The sequence below is a fragment of the Cloeon dipterum genome, chromosome 3 (assembly GCF_949628265.1).
Source record: "Cloeon dipterum chromosome 3, ieCloDipt1.1, whole genome shotgun sequence".
NCBI classification, from domain to species: Eukaryota; Metazoa; Arthropoda; class Insecta; order Ephemeroptera; family Baetidae; genus Cloeon; species Cloeon dipterum.
The window spans coordinates 26,399,772-26,414,011 of NC_088788.1; the positions used below are offsets into that span (position 1 = coordinate 26,399,772).

General features: G+C 38.4%; 3 protein-coding genes and 1 non-coding gene across 11 annotated transcripts in view; 2 read left to right on the forward strand and 2 right to left on the reverse strand.

The window, feature by feature from the left end:
- Positions 1-64: 64 nt before the first annotated feature.
- On the reverse strand, positions 65-3,361 carry LOC135939032 (methyltransferase-like protein 22). Of its 5 annotated transcripts, none has more exons than XM_065483161.1 (7): positions 3,285-3,361; positions 1,163-1,267; positions 803-1,102; positions 580-747; positions 421-520; positions 277-367; positions 65-223 (listed from the first exon to the last, which is right to left on the reverse strand). In XM_065483161.1, exons 2-7 carry the CDS (start codon positions 1,251-1,253, stop codon positions 137-139), a joined length of 837 nt encoding a protein of 278 aa, XP_065339233.1. In that variant the 5' UTR covers positions 1,254-1,267; positions 3,285-3,361; the 3' UTR covers positions 65-136. The 5 variants fall into 5 exon arrangements, with proteins under 5 accessions (XP_065339233.1, XP_065339234.1, XP_065339235.1 ...); XM_065483162.1 differs by having other exon boundaries at positions 1,163-1,260; positions 3,285-3,352; XM_065483163.1 differs by having other exon boundaries at positions 2,500-3,344.
- Positions 1,700-7,508, forward strand: Pdi (protein disulfide isomerase). 2 transcript variants are annotated; one of them, XM_065483152.1, is made up of 9 exons: positions 1,700-1,850; positions 3,857-4,188; positions 4,506-4,643; positions 4,701-4,931; positions 5,040-5,240; positions 5,427-5,597; positions 5,784-5,912; positions 6,321-6,410; positions 7,029-7,508. In XM_065483152.1, exons 1-9 carry the CDS (start codon positions 1,700-1,702, stop codon positions 7,077-7,079), a joined length of 1,494 nt encoding a protein of 497 aa, XP_065339224.1. In that variant the 3' UTR covers positions 7,080-7,508. The 2 variants fall into 2 exon arrangements, with proteins under 2 accessions (XP_065339224.1, XP_065339225.1); XM_065483153.1 differs by lacking the exon at positions 6,321-6,410 and adding an exon at positions 6,596-6,673.
- Positions 5,289-5,357, forward strand: LOC135941583 (small nucleolar RNA SNORD61). Its single transcript, XR_010574998.1, has one exon. It is a non-coding gene; the product is annotated as a small nucleolar RNA SNORD61 (small nucleolar RNA).
- Positions 7,236-14,240, reverse strand: part of LOC135939030 (gastrin/cholecystokinin type B receptor-like) — a 56,546-nt gene continuing 49,541 nt past the window's right edge. For all 3 annotated transcript variants that reach the window (XM_065483157.1, XM_065483155.1, XM_065483154.1), the window contains exon 9: positions 7,236-8,497. The gene's annotated coding sequence lies outside the window, so the exon portion shown is untranslated. The remainder of the gene's footprint in view (positions 8,498-14,240) is intronic.

The window sequence follows — 14,240 nt, forward strand, 5'->3', positions numbered from 1 at the left end:
TATTCCTTCTATACTAATTTAATCATATTATATTTTTTCTGCTTAAAATTATACGGAAGACAAAAAATATTGCACAAGTTTATGTTGATAATTGTTTTAATTTAACACAAAATATAATCCTGAAAAATATTTAGCATTACATTGACGAAATTTTCCATAGCGCCAATTCCTTTGTCCGATCATATTTAAAGTATTGGGGAAAATCACAACTTTCAGTCTCCAACTATAGAGATAATTATTTATGAGAAATCAAAAATACCAAAGCCACAAATTTACCTTCCATGGAAAGTCAGGTTTTCCAATGCATCTCAGAAAATGCTCAAAGCAAGGGGCAACAGAGTCGAGATCTTCTAAAGTAAAAACATACCTGAGACAGAAACAGTTGACCATGTGAAATAATTTAAAACCCTTAAATTTCACCTTTTCTCCAAAGCCATGATTACAGTCTTAGCTGGTGGTTGGCTCATGATACGTTTAAGGGTGGACACAAATGCCTCGGTCAGATCGTCATCATAAATAACTACAAAGAAATTAATTTAACTTTTAAAACTATTAATTAAGACCATTTAATCATGTTACCATCTGCTGCAATCACAACATTGGTTCTTGAAACAGCATCTTTCAACTCGGTTGACCATTCTTGAGCAAAGAAATCAAATTCCATCACTTTGAAAGAGCTTCTCAGAGTGTCTGAATTTCTATTAAAATTTGCTTCAATGAGCGGCAAAATTTTCCCTATATTTGCATCTGAAAAATATGAAAATTAATTACATTTTAATTGAACTTGTAAAAATCATTTAACCTGTTGATATAACTTCTTTTGCAACCATGGCAGCTGCAATGGAAGTAAGACCAGTGCCTGATCCGAGTTCAAGAACGGTGGCATTCAACAAAAGGTTTGCGTTGTGGAGAACCCAGTCTGCCAGCAGAAGGGCTCCTCTCCACACCTGAAGACCAACTTTGTCCAGTGAGGTTGACTTGCCGTGCTCGATAGAAATGACATTTTCTCGTCTATCTAGAATCAAATCGCCGTCATCGTCCACAATATGCTCGGAACTTATTTCCAGGACTGGTGTGTAGAAGGGAAATCTTGAAACAACATCTTAAACAAGAGAAATATAATATCAAATGGTCGGAACGATTTTCTGCAGCCACACCTTACAATCTGAATTCACAACTGACTCGGCCTTTTCATCGCGGTCCAAATGAGGTAGGATTTCTGATGTGACAAAACAATTATCTCGAGCTGTCATTTTTCAACTGGAAACTGGAAAATTGAGCACAATTAAAAATATTTACAAAAAAAAGATTCCTAGGATTCCTATGACATTTATTAGTTTGAAAAAGTGTTAATACATTATATAATCAGCTATTTCTTACACTTCTTTCGCTAACTTCGGGTTTGGCCATCTGCGATTCTGCTTTTTGTTTGTTTATGTTTTACAATAAAATTCTCCAGCGCGCGCTACTTTGTTTGGTTGGCTTATGTATTTCAGCGCAGTAAAGCGCGTGACGTCATTCGGGTCACATGATCGGCCTGAAGCCAATAAGCAGCCAACACGCTCCTCCATCACTTCCATGTTTTTCGGCTTTGGACACGTTGTAGGATTGGGTTAGTCTTGTCGGCGACCGCTACGTTTCCACCGGAAAATCAGGGGGTGACACCGATTTCGAGCAGAATTACTTCTGGAAAATATCCATGATGGTCCGGTCTGTGTTCGTAATTTTGCTCTTGGCCCTTGCATCAAGGGCCGACGAGGAAATCAAGACGGAGGACGGTGTTCTCGTGCTCAACAAGGCAAACTTCAAGAAAGCAGTTGCCGACAACGAGTTCATCCTCGTCGAATTTTGTAAGTTGGATTTTTCGATTAAACTGATATATTTTCTACGAGAAATTTGGAGCTATTTTTTAAATTTAGTTGAAATGCTATGAAAAGCAAACTAACGGTTGGGCGTGAAACGGCAGCCGGCTTTTTAAAGGTCCTGGGGCTACATACTTTGCCCTTGACCTCGGATACTCGTGGGTTATTAAGGATAAATTGTGACATAAAATTCATCTTTCATAATTAAAAAATATTGTTGCACTACTAAAACTAACTCTTAAGAGGACAATTAACAATGTGATGAATTTGAGTTAAAGCGAAAGCAATGATAATGACAGTGACTGTTATTGCGCGAAAATACACGTCAGCAATAAAATAATTAATTTATAACGACCTTTGAGAAGTGTTAAAAAACCTGTCACGTATGTACATATCGTACATATGTTGGGAAAAATCCACAAAAGATGATAAGATTAAATTTGAACCTCTTGTTTCTTCTTTTGCCACATCATGATGTGTGGTGAAATAAAATTAACAAAGGAAATTGATCCACATCATGAGCATTTTTATGGATGACAATTTCTCCCCTTGAATAAGCCGGCTTGATTGGCATGCACCCCGGAGGGAAATTAGGCACCCCGCGTAGGCTCTGACTGTGAGTAGGACGAACAAGCACCCTTGATCACTCGGGGGCGTTGGTGGTGTTTCTTTTCTTCCATCGGGCCTGGAGCGGCAGGAGTGACGTGGCCGCCGGTTCCATCTCAACCCACTGTTGCCATGCATCGCACACACAGCGAGATGAAGACGCTCCCACGCTACACTACTTTCTAACAAACTCGTTCTCGGAATTAATATCTGGGTGAAATAATTGACTTGCAATCAGGCTCCTTTCAATAGGACGTTTTCTACTCAATTTGCGTCAGTAATGTTTGTTTCTTTGTATTAAACACACCAGTTATGTAGTTGATAGTATTATTAGTATGCTGGAACTCACAATCAAAATTCCAACAACACCGAAAAACAATATTACAAATTTAGTACGCCCTCTTTGAGTTTCGTAAAAATATAATGGCCATCGGCCTTACTAGTGTCTCACGTTATTTGGAGAATTCTATTTGGCTAAAATTAAATATTTATCTTTTTACATTTCACTGCTTTTGGCAATTACTAAGATAACCCTTTGGAACGACACGTCTCACTTTCTGCCAACCAAAGTGCAAAGTTTTTATCCAAAAGGCAGCAACGCGTGGCCGTCAGGTTTGCGACCTTGGTTAAGGTTGTTCACCCTGGCGAGCGAAAGAGCAGAGGAGACTAACATACTTGCTGCGCCCGCCGCGCCTAATTTATAACAATAATAGCAGCAGATAATTTCCCAACAATGTCGCAATCTCTCTGCTCTCGAATACGTGTCTTGGGCTGATAAAGAGCGCGTGCTGGACTGGAAAGAATGCTGGAATGTACCTTGTGAGCAATTCTATCAGGAGAACGCGCTTCGCTGGTCTTGTCCTCTGGCACTCGCCTGTCAAAGTGGCGGCTTTTCTAATATTAGCCGCCGAATTTTGTGTCAGATTCGGACTTTGACCTGATGCCAAGTGCCACGTGTTCCCTTAACCCAGTTATATCATGCCATTGAATTTAGTTACCTATTTTTGGAGTGAATACTTTTTCTTCTTGTTTTATTTATATAGTTTTAAGAATCAATGACATTTTTTACACCCTAATTTATTTTGAATTGTTGATAATGTTATCTAAAGTTTTGTTCAAAATAACAATGATAGTGTTATCTAAACGGGAAAAAACTAGTTTCAAAATTTGAAACACGTTAGTGAGAAATTATTGCCCAGGTCAAGTTTTCTCCTGAATCTTTGACTTGGTCGAATATTAAAATTTTTCCTTATCAGCTAAATTTTACAACCGCAACATAATATTTACTTAATCTCATGGTTGACCCACAAAGCTGACAACCAATTTAATAAAGCATTTGCGGTATCATATCTACGAAATAAACCACGCTTTTTTATTTTCCACCTCAGATGCCCCCTGGTGCGGTCACTGCAAGGCCCTGGCCCCTGAGTACGCAAAGGCGGCCGAGTCCCTCGAGTCGGAAGGCTCCAACATCAAGCTTGGCAAGGTGGACGCCACCGAGGAGCCTGAGCTGGCCGAGGAGTTCAGCGTGCGCGGCTACCCCACCCTCAAGTTCTTCCGCAGCGGCAACCCTGTCGAGTACAACGGCGGCCGCCAGGCGGCTGACATCGTCAGCTGGTTGAAGAAGAAGACTGGCCCGGCCGCTAAGACCCTGGAGTCAGTCGACGCCGCCAAGGATTTCGTCGAGGGCAGCAACGTCTGCGTCATCGGCTTTTTCAAGGTATAGCCTTTTTCTATCTATCGGTCAGAATAGGTGATCGCTGGTTGCGTTTTGCAGCTGACAATATGCGGCCTCTTTTTTCTCGCGCCATTTTAGGTAAGGAGGCAAAATTGTATGTTAAATTATTATTAAACCTAAGTGTTTCTGAATGGCGGCCTCACTTTAAGTTCAAATTAGGTAAAGAGACACTAGCTTATTCTATTTTAGTATTCTTCAAAACCATTAAAAATATAATACGCTTACGCGTATTTTTTTAAAAATTAGATTTATGCTCATTAAGGAGGATTTAGTGTCAAGTGTTAACCTCTGTGCTGCAGGATCAGACCACCGATGGTGCCAAGGCTTTCCTCTCCGCTGCCTCTGCTATTGATGACCATCCTTTCGGAATCACCTCTGACGATTCTGTATTCTCTGAGTACGGCATTGAGGGCGAGAAGGTTGTCCTCTTCAAGAAGGTACATATCAATAAATCAACAATCGCAAATTTGTCCAACCTTAATTTTTGTTAACAGTTTGATGACAACCGTGTCGATTTCGAGGGTGAACTTGCCCCTGACGCTCTGACCAAGTTCGTCTCTTCTGAGGCTCTACCACTGGTTGTCGAGTTCAACCATGACACCGCCCAGAAGATCTTCGGTGGCGAAATCCGCTCCCACCTTCTGCTCTTCTTCTCCAAGGAAGCTGGACACTTCGACAAGTACCTTGAAGGCACCCGCAACGTTGCCAAGAAGCACAAGGGACAGGTAATTGATTGAAACTTTTTATTCAACTTCGCCAAGCTTTTAAAAATTACTATTGATTCAAATTTGTGCTGAATTTCTTGATTTTAATGTGGGGTTTTAATTATGTAGGTCTTGTTTGTCACCATTGATGCCGATGACGACAGCCACCAGAGGATCCTTGAATTCTTCGGCATGAAGAAGGAGGAGGTTCCTGCCATGAGACTGATCAAGCTCGAAGAGGACATGGCCAAGTACAAGCCTGAGTCTGGCGAGCTCTCTGAGGAAATCATCGCCCAGTTTGTGCAAGACTTTGTTGAGGGAAAGCTCAAGGTTAGTTATCACTTCAAAATTTACTCACAAATTTTGCTTTCAAATTTTGCCGTGATGAAATAAAAATTCTGATATCATTGAAGATTCTCATTTTGTCCTCTAAGAAGAACTGAGCTTAATTCGAACTTTATTTTTCCCTTCATTTTTGCATTACGGGGCATATTCTTACCTAAATTTATCTTGTAGCAACACCTGCTGTCTGAAGAGCTCCCTGAAGACTGGGACAAGAACCCCGTGAAGGTGCTTGTTGCCACCAACTTTGACGCTGTCGCCTTTGACACCAATAAGGATGTTCTTGTTGAGTTCTATGCACCATGGTGCGGACACTGCAAGCAGCTTGTTCCCATTTATGAACAGGTTAGTCTCAGTTTGCCATTGGTTTTAGGGGAAAAATTAAGCTATGATGATTTGTTAAACTGAAACTTGTGACGATTACTTTGCATTTATCCTCTAAGAAGAGCTGAGCTTATTTACAAAAATAATGCTTTTTTTGTGTGTTGATATTTGCATTTTCGTTGTCTAACTAGTTTGATTTAATTTTAGTTGGGAGAGAAGTTCAAGGACAGCGAATCTGTAGTCATTGCCAAGATGGACGCCACAGCCAATGAACTGGAGCACACCAAGATTTCCAGCTTCCCCACAATCAAGCTTTACAAGAAGGGTGATAATAAGGTAAGATTTGAAACAACCTATGCATGGTTCACTTAAAATTAAGTTTGAATTGCAATGAAATTTTCAATTTACCAATCAACAACTTAAATAATGTAAGGTAAAATAAATGCAGCCACGGTTTTTTTCTGTAGTAGCAGATAATGCAGTCACCACAGAAAAATTGATGTCTGCGACCCATTCAATCAGAGTACTTAGTATGGAACACATTACAATCCAGAACATGCATTGAATGAATTAGTAGACAAATTTAAGATTCAACAGAAAAGTGCGGCACTTGGTGGCACAATGCTTGCACCAGACATTGATTTTTCATGTTTTCATGGTAAAGGCCGATTAATTTTTTGTTTTTAAAACCTAATATATATCCAAAAAAGGTTTTGCTTTACACATTTTTTGGCCATGCAATAGATTGTTGAGTATAATGGCGAGAGGACGCTGGACGGCATGACCAAGTTCATCGAAACCAACGGCGAGTACGGCCAGGCCGCTCCTGATGAGGTAGACCTTTGCCTAGGATGAAGATCACGTGCCTATCCTCAATCCCAAATTAACCAATTTTATTTTGTTAATTTCTCTTCTCAGTGGCGGAATAGGAGCTGTTCTTTTTCAAATGTGTGCATGCTTTTAAGCCATAACCTATTTCAGTTTAGTGAAAGTTCACTTATCTCTGTTGCACTAACCAGGTGGTTGAGTACAAAGGAGCCAGAACTCTTGAAGGGCTTGCTGAATTTGTTGAAGGAAAAGAGGAACATGAGTCCGAGGTAGCTAACCTTCCTTGCCCCCTCTGTCTCTTCACTCGCTTATAATCTATTTATCTGATCTATCTGTCTTGCCTTTGATTATAATCTTAAACAAAAGCGCGCATTTAATACAGTGTAAAAAGCTTAATGTGCATTTTTTTACATTCTTTATCCTCTTGTATATATTTTCCTTGATCCTTTTTATATCATTTTCTAACCCTATGAGCACGTGATTCAAATTCATCTGCCAAGTAATTCGTTGCAATTTTCTTGCTATTGATTGCTTACATTAATTGTCAGAAAAGATTTTGCTAATTATTTGGCAGATTCAAATTCCTAAATAGAATTCCGTACTGATGCCACCTTCTAATTCTAGGAGGAAGATGAAAATGATGACGATGACATTACCAGAAAGGATGAGCTGTAATTGCGTGTCGTGCATTCATTCATTCAATCATTTGATCTATTTTCGGGGGGCCTTGCTCGACTAATTTGAAAACCAAGCCTTTTCCGATGGTTGTTACTTTCTGCATTCTGAGGCCTCAGTTTTAATTTCATCTGCGAAATTATCTTTCCAAATTACGAATGTGTGAGCTTCTAAATCAGACTAATAGTTTTGGAGTTTATAAATTTATTGTTTATTTATTTGCAAAAGGAAACTGACACACAACTGTATTTTGTAATGAATGTGAACGTAATCCTGATGTTGAGAGAAAACGAAACTGCACAATTTGTTAACACCTTTTTTCTTGAAAATGAGTAATTTCATTCCATTGTTGTGTATGAGGTATGTGATGGCATTTTTTGAGAAAAATCCATGTGTAAGAGAGAATTTATTAGATTCTTTTCTTAAAAACTCAAATTGTTTCTTTTGCAATACACCACCTAAAATCGCTCGAGTATACAAACACGAAATTAGGAAATTGCTTGATAATTCAAATGAAAATCACTGCAGTTTACCAATGTGAAAGTTTGGTATTTTTTCGCAGACGGTGAGCGTCTATAGATAAGCAGAAAAACGACCGTTGCTATTTCAGAGACTAGAACAATTCACGTTGAGCCAAATTCTCATAAAGTCGTCTGCTAAATGACTTAGAAATCATAAAAATATTTGCACAAATTTACTTTGAACTACCGCAATTTCTTTTAAATTAAACATAATCACTAAAGCAAATAAAGGTAATTTATCCAAACCTATTAAGTATTTAAAAACTCCATTGTTTTGATGCAGCTACTCGAACAACTTAGAGGAATGAAAGTGGAAAAGTCAATCAACTCAATTAACGTTCTCAATTTATTGACGTATAGATCATTTAAATATTCCACAACATCACAGATAAGTAAACATTTACAGAGTGAAGAAATCCATCAGTTTCAATTTTCGCACAAGACATGCTTTGCTACATATAACTATTATAACCACCAAAACACTGAACTTGCATTCTTCCAATCAGAACAACAAAATATAGGAATAAACTAAATTAAAAGAGTCTGGATAAAACATCTTGCAAGAAGAGTGGAATGCTTCAGCCACACATGAAACATTTCGTTAAATTTATGATATTGTTCTCATCCCTTTTGAGCATAAGTGCAAACACTTGTCTGTGCGACGCATTTCCTTGGCACGGGGAGCACAATTTTCCTTAATTTTGACTGCGAAGTCGGCAATACATGCGCTACTGATATTAATTGTTCCTGCAATGGCGAGTTTTGTCGCTCCTCACTACTGCCTGCTGGGGGCTGGGGCGGCGCGATGACACTAGCAAGTCTTGCCGCCGTCATGAGAAGCACATTAGTTTGCGGGCAATGGGCTGCCTGGCGGGCTATGCCTTCGCTGAGAACTCTCTGAAACACGAAGACGCACAGATGTAATGCTACACAATTTTGCTTGAGGAATTCAGTAAGCAAGAGATCAGAGCAACTGCCATCTGCTACACTACGTGTCAGGGAACACTATATGAGGCGCAACAAAAATCATCGTTTTAAATATTCATTTCTCTTTCAAGCATGTTTTGCCCTCCCCAGTGTAATGTTCAGTTGTTAAACCGAATCCCAAAAATGAGCTCTGCTGGCGTATTACATCGATCCCTGCCCTGCAACAAATCTTTTTCCATATTGAATCGGAATTCCAGACATTTTCCTCAGCACAGCTATCTTTTTTATTACGCTCAAGAGGTTTTTTTTAAAGAACCGCCGAAATCCCGGAGAATTAAAGAGGATGAAACTGTTGATAAGGGGAGTAGGAACATTATTTTCATAATGTCGATGGTTCGAGAACAAAAAATATCGTTTTATAATTTGAACCTGCAATAATGTTGAATAATACATTTTGTCACAGCCTGATTATTCCAATTTTTAAATCTGATAAAAGCCTGTTTAAAAAATGTGGCGAACCCTGTCGTAACGTGCTGTACAGCAATGCAAACCAAGAATGAGAAATTAGATAAAGTGGAACCCTTTAATATCAATTTGCGTGGTAGTGACAAGGGACATAAACTTCAACAACTGCCTATGATCTCGTTGCCTCGCTCTTGAGCTAAAACAATAAGCTGAGGCACCTGGCTGTGCGCTCCGACTCAGGAGCTAATCTGGTGGCCGCCCGCAGCTTTTGCGCGATTATGCTACCTGCTTTCGTCATCGCACAGCTATTATGGGGACAATAGTTTCGTTGCAAATGAGCATGACGCGTGCAGAGTATGCAGAGGAGAAAATAATGAGCACGCTTAACCGAGTGGAAAACGTGTTCGTTTGGCATAAGCCCCGCGGGACAATTTTTCCTCGCTTATTTTCGACTCTCTCGCTTTGGACTCGCGGGCTGTAGAGAGCATAACAAGCTGCCTTCTAGTTTTGTTTTTGTTTTCCACTCCAACTAGCATGCGTTTCGCCTCTGTTCTGTCCGCGAACGCCGTGTTACAGACTCAATCATCATAGCTGTTACGGCTAAAATTAAAAAAAATTTATAAAATTGAAAAAACGAATCTGCTTTTTCCTGTTTAACAAAAAAATATATGTACAACAATTAACCGTTGAGTTTGCAATGGCCACTCAAATAGGCAGTTCATAGGAATGGATGGCTAATTGGTCGGAAATTTATTTTTGGCCTGGGCCTGGTTGAATATTTGTAATAGGAATTTCTATTCGAGATTCGAGTTGTCAATTTCACTGCTCTTTTCGTTTACACTCGCAGAGATGTGTGCAGGAGGACGATTTCATCGAACGCTGATTCAAAATTCTCTGCAGCTAGTACTGTGGCTTTGAATTTTCTTTTGAAGTAAATTACTGCTAATCCTGCTAATGAGGCCTGCGGGGCCGAAACAGCCGCTGTTCAGTACAAAGCGTGTGATATTATTTTCTTTTTGTGATTTTTCGCTTTCAATTCATATACTATTTGCCTATGAGAGTAGCCATTGTAAAATCAATTAATAATTAGACTCACCCCATCATACCCCACTTTGATTTTTCTTGTACTAAATACTATACTGGTACAATTTGTTACATTTAATTTGTAATTATTTTGATAAATTATGCAACTTGTGCAGCACTTGCGTGCAGCCGGTTGCATAACCTAAACTATTTAGGAGTCTATTTCTGGTAGTGTTAATATTTGTTCGAATTTTTCCTCGTTAATAATTTAATTTGGAGTTCAATGATAAATCATAGAAAAACTAGATGTTAGAATATAAATTCCGAAACATTTCAAGAACAGAAGCAGTAAGGCTGTTAAAACGAATTTGAACAAAATGAAGTTTTACCGCGCCACACTTTGTTAGCTGTGTTAAAAACACAGGAAGTTGAAATTATGGTGAAATAAAATTACTTTATAATTATTCAGTTTACGAGAGCTTCATAAAACTACTTTGGATATGGAATGTTCTTTATTGCTTTTCCAAGAAATGTGCATTGCAATGCTTTGATTGAAGATGCCAAGAACGTTTGATTCGTGCACGCTAAATGAAGCATAGAAGTAGTCAATTGTCGGGAATTTAATATGCGGTAAAGAGCATGCCCTCAGGAAAATGTAGCCCGGTTGGATCGATGTACCGTAACTCTCATAAGCCTGTTGACGATTCGCCTTGGCTTCAAGATTTAATTATGTTGATTAAGACGTAGACTCAACTCAGTCACTTTGTAATTGACAGAGATAGAAATCAAATTATCTGATAATCTAATAGAAATAGACAGCCAAAAAGATCGGTACGGAGCGAATCGTGACGCTCTGATTTTTCATATTAAAAATGCTTTGAACCCAGTTGGTGGTGCCGCATAAATACACCACTTCTGCGTGATTTATTGCGATGCCACAGCGATTTCCGGCAGACACAGATTTAGAAACCTTCCGGCAATGAGGATGTCTGGAGGAGAATTAGGATTTCCAGCCGCCGACTTTTTCAACTGGCACAATTTTTTTCATCGTGCAGTGGCCTCCTCGCTGGCGACCATTGATTTTCATGAATAACGCCGACGATGTCAAGCGATTTCTAAATGGAAAGATAGAGAGATAGATGAAAGCGATATTTTTGTCGTCTGTCGCCTTTTCTCGTGGTTTCTCTGCCGTTAAGAAAGCAAAAGCACTTTTCTCTGCTGCTGCAATCAGAGTTGAGAGAGGGACTCCCATTATGCACGGCAACAACGACACTACTACTTCTTTCAAGAGCTCGTATAATGTACCTTTTGCACACAGCGGGACGTTCATTTCGCAGCGAGGTGGCAGTAATGCCGTCAGTCACAATAATTCACGCATCACACGCCCGAGCAATGTCGAAAACGCCTTCTGATGTTAATAAAGAGAGCACGCATGTGCGAGCTGTTGTGTAACAAAAGCGCTGCATTTCGCATATTGCGAATATAAAATTATTTTTCTTCATTTTTTTTTCTCACTTGAAGAGCTGTGTTTCTCATAAAAGTGAAAGGCAGCAAACTCATGAAGCAGGAAATGAAGTGAGATGTGTTTGTGTGTACATCATAAAAATGATAAACGCGAAACATCTCATATAATGAACAAGACAATGTTTTGATATTTCCGGTTCTTTATTAGTGGCAAAATTCAACGTCTTTGTAATTCGTTGATTTGAGAAGAAATCAAATTAAGGGTTTTCTTGTTTATAAAAACAAATACATCCAAACTGAAAATTATGAAGGTATGAATAATTCATTGGTGATTGTTTAGTTTGAGGCACAATGCGAGTAAGTTCAAAATTGTATTGATCTTGAACATTTTCAATTAATTGAAAGGAGAGAGAAAAAAACTTGATAGAAACTAGCAATCATCCTCAAATTATAAAAGAAAAGAAAATTAATCTTAAAAAATACTTCTCAAGTATTTATTCTATGATTCCAAAATCCCCTGAATATGTTTTCGATCACTTGAATAAAAACTATTTGAACTGAATTTGAAGAAGCTAACAAGTTCAAGTTGCTCCCAAAACATTTTTGACCCAAGTTCATTATTATATCAAGTATTCAAAGAAAATATATGAGCTAGACTTTAAGACTTTTAATTGCAAAGTGTTCTTTTTAAAAATAAATTCTAAGACTCCTCGACCTATGAAAGAAACCCCCTACAAGAGATAAAATTTGTTTCCAACTTTTATTCGGATAATCAGAGAAATATAAGTTAACAAAGAGGCGAGGTTTTCAAGACTTGCTTAACAAAAAATAAAAACACAGCCATAAACTTCAAAGAAATCTGATGTGACCCGTTCGTGAGACTTCAAAAAGTTTGTATTAAATAATTTCCTCCGAATTTCAGTTGTGAGTGAATTGCGCCAAAAATTTTCTTTCGTCCAAAAGCCCTCTTCAGCAGCCGTCGCCAGAAAATAAAAAGTGCTGGCAAAATAACATTTGCGACACCTGCGAAAAAGGTGTTTGAAATGGTGCCAACCCCGTTTTGTTTGCACGCACTGGTCTCTCTCTTTTTGCTGCGAGTGCTCAATTTTCATCCGTGGGCGTCAGTTTTTCGCACGAGTGTCTGCTCGTTCTGTCACCTCACTTGTTTACACAAGTGCGTACAAAAAGTTGTCTGCGAAACTCAGCGATGTGTGTTTGTGCCCATAAACAAATACGCCTTTATTTGCCCTGTTTTAAAAAGTGAATATACTGTAAATCATCGGACCCGAAAATTCACAAGCGAGCGTAACTTTGCGCCGTGATGACGAAAATTCGCTCAAAGGATTTTTCCTCGCGCACAGCGGGGAGATGAGGTAATGATTCTGCTAACTCGATTTTGACGAGACTTTATTCCCATCTGATTTGTGGCAGATAAAACAACTCATGCGTTCATCGTCTGGCCAAATTATTGCCAAACCTTGGTAGCTTCAAATTGAGCTACTTGATCCGTGTAATTAGAGGAATACTAGTGTTTTTCGCGATATTACATTTGAAAGACCTTGACTTAATATTTCTTCAATTGAATGTGAGATTGGAAACGGTCATATTTTAAATAATTTGGGTTACAGAACTAAATATAAAATTTGAATTATTATAATTTTAGGATATCAGATGTGTATGAGATTTAGTTTACTGAGAAATTAAAAATGACTTCTGCAACAAGGAAATTTCCAATTACTATCCATACCAATAACTTATTTTCCTTTTATAGTTAGTCATAATTGAAAATATTAAAAAAGGTCTATAATTTGTAATTATTGAATAAAAGACGAAAAGGAGCTGTAAAAAAGAATACATAAAAGCTTTTCCATTTTGTGTTTTTGAGCGTAAAGAAGAAAAAATTTCATGAAATATCAGCATAACAAAGGATACAAATTGCCTCCATTTACATAAATCACCGCACGAGGCAATTCTATTTGGCAGCACGACGATAAACTCAAAATGAAATTAATAACTCTGTGTTTGTCAATGTCGGGATATCGTCACACTGTTTCTATAGACGGATTTTAGGTTGAAATTTTCCTCATCAAATTTCTGGCATCCTGTTAATGAGATAATATTTCTTTAATTGTCAAAACTACAATTTAATTGTGCTAATTTACAAGTGAGTTACAGCATTCAGTTGCAAAAAAGTTTTGAAAAAACAAGAAAAGGACGCTGACCTAATCATTTACTTGAGGCTTTCAAAAAATATAAAAATATGAGATTTTATCCTATATTTTGAACAGTACAATTCCCTCCTTGATAAGTAAGATTCTAAAATTAGAAATGCCTATTTGGTTGGTTGTCTAAATAAAAAAGTTAGACTGAATAAATATGTATTTTTAACAGTTTATTGATGCCTTTTATAGCCAGCTATTTCCGGATTCGATTGTTAACTAATTGTTTTATCAGAAGGGTATAAGGGTATGCCTCATGTCAGGCCGACCGCATTTTATGTCTTGCTCAACTAAAACCTTTTTGCGCTGACCGTCCCTTCTCTTTTGGTATGACCAAGGACAACAACTGGCAGGCAGAATTTTTACCGTTCCTGTTACAGCAAAAACCACATTAAAATGCGAGCGCAATTTCCTCTTAGGAGAAGGGTAGGACGCGTGTTTCACGCTAATTACCCCGCCAACTGTTAAAAGCGGGCTAATTTGGTTAGTTTGCAAGAGACAAGAAGGATGCTGCCGACACGGCCCAGCGGAAAGGGATGTAA

Bases quoted from the DNA above. Each gene is read 5' to 3' on its own strand.
- LOC135939032 (XM_065483161.1), bottom strand. From the start codon at position 1,253: ATGACAGCTCGAGATAATTGTTTTGTCACATCAGAAATCCTACCTCAT. The intron at 368-420 runs GTGAAATTTAAG...TTTCTGTCTCAG, and splicing joins ATCATGGCTTTGGAGAAAAG to GTATGTTTTTACTTTAGAAG. The intron at 224-276 runs GTAAATTTGTGG...TTATCTCTATAG, and splicing joins AACCTGACTTTCCATGGAAG to TTGGAGACTGAAAGTTGTGA.
- Pdi (XM_065483152.1), top strand. From the start codon at position 1,700: ATGATGGTCCGGTCTGTGTTCGTAATTTTGCTCTTGGCCCTTGCATCA. The intron at 4,189-4,505 runs GTATAGCCTTTT...TCTGTGCTGCAG, and splicing joins GCGTCATCGGCTTTTTCAAG to GATCAGACCACCGATGGTGC. The intron at 4,932-5,039 runs GTAATTGATTGA...TTAATTATGTAG, and splicing joins CCAAGAAGCACAAGGGACAG to GTCTTGTTTGTCACCATTGA.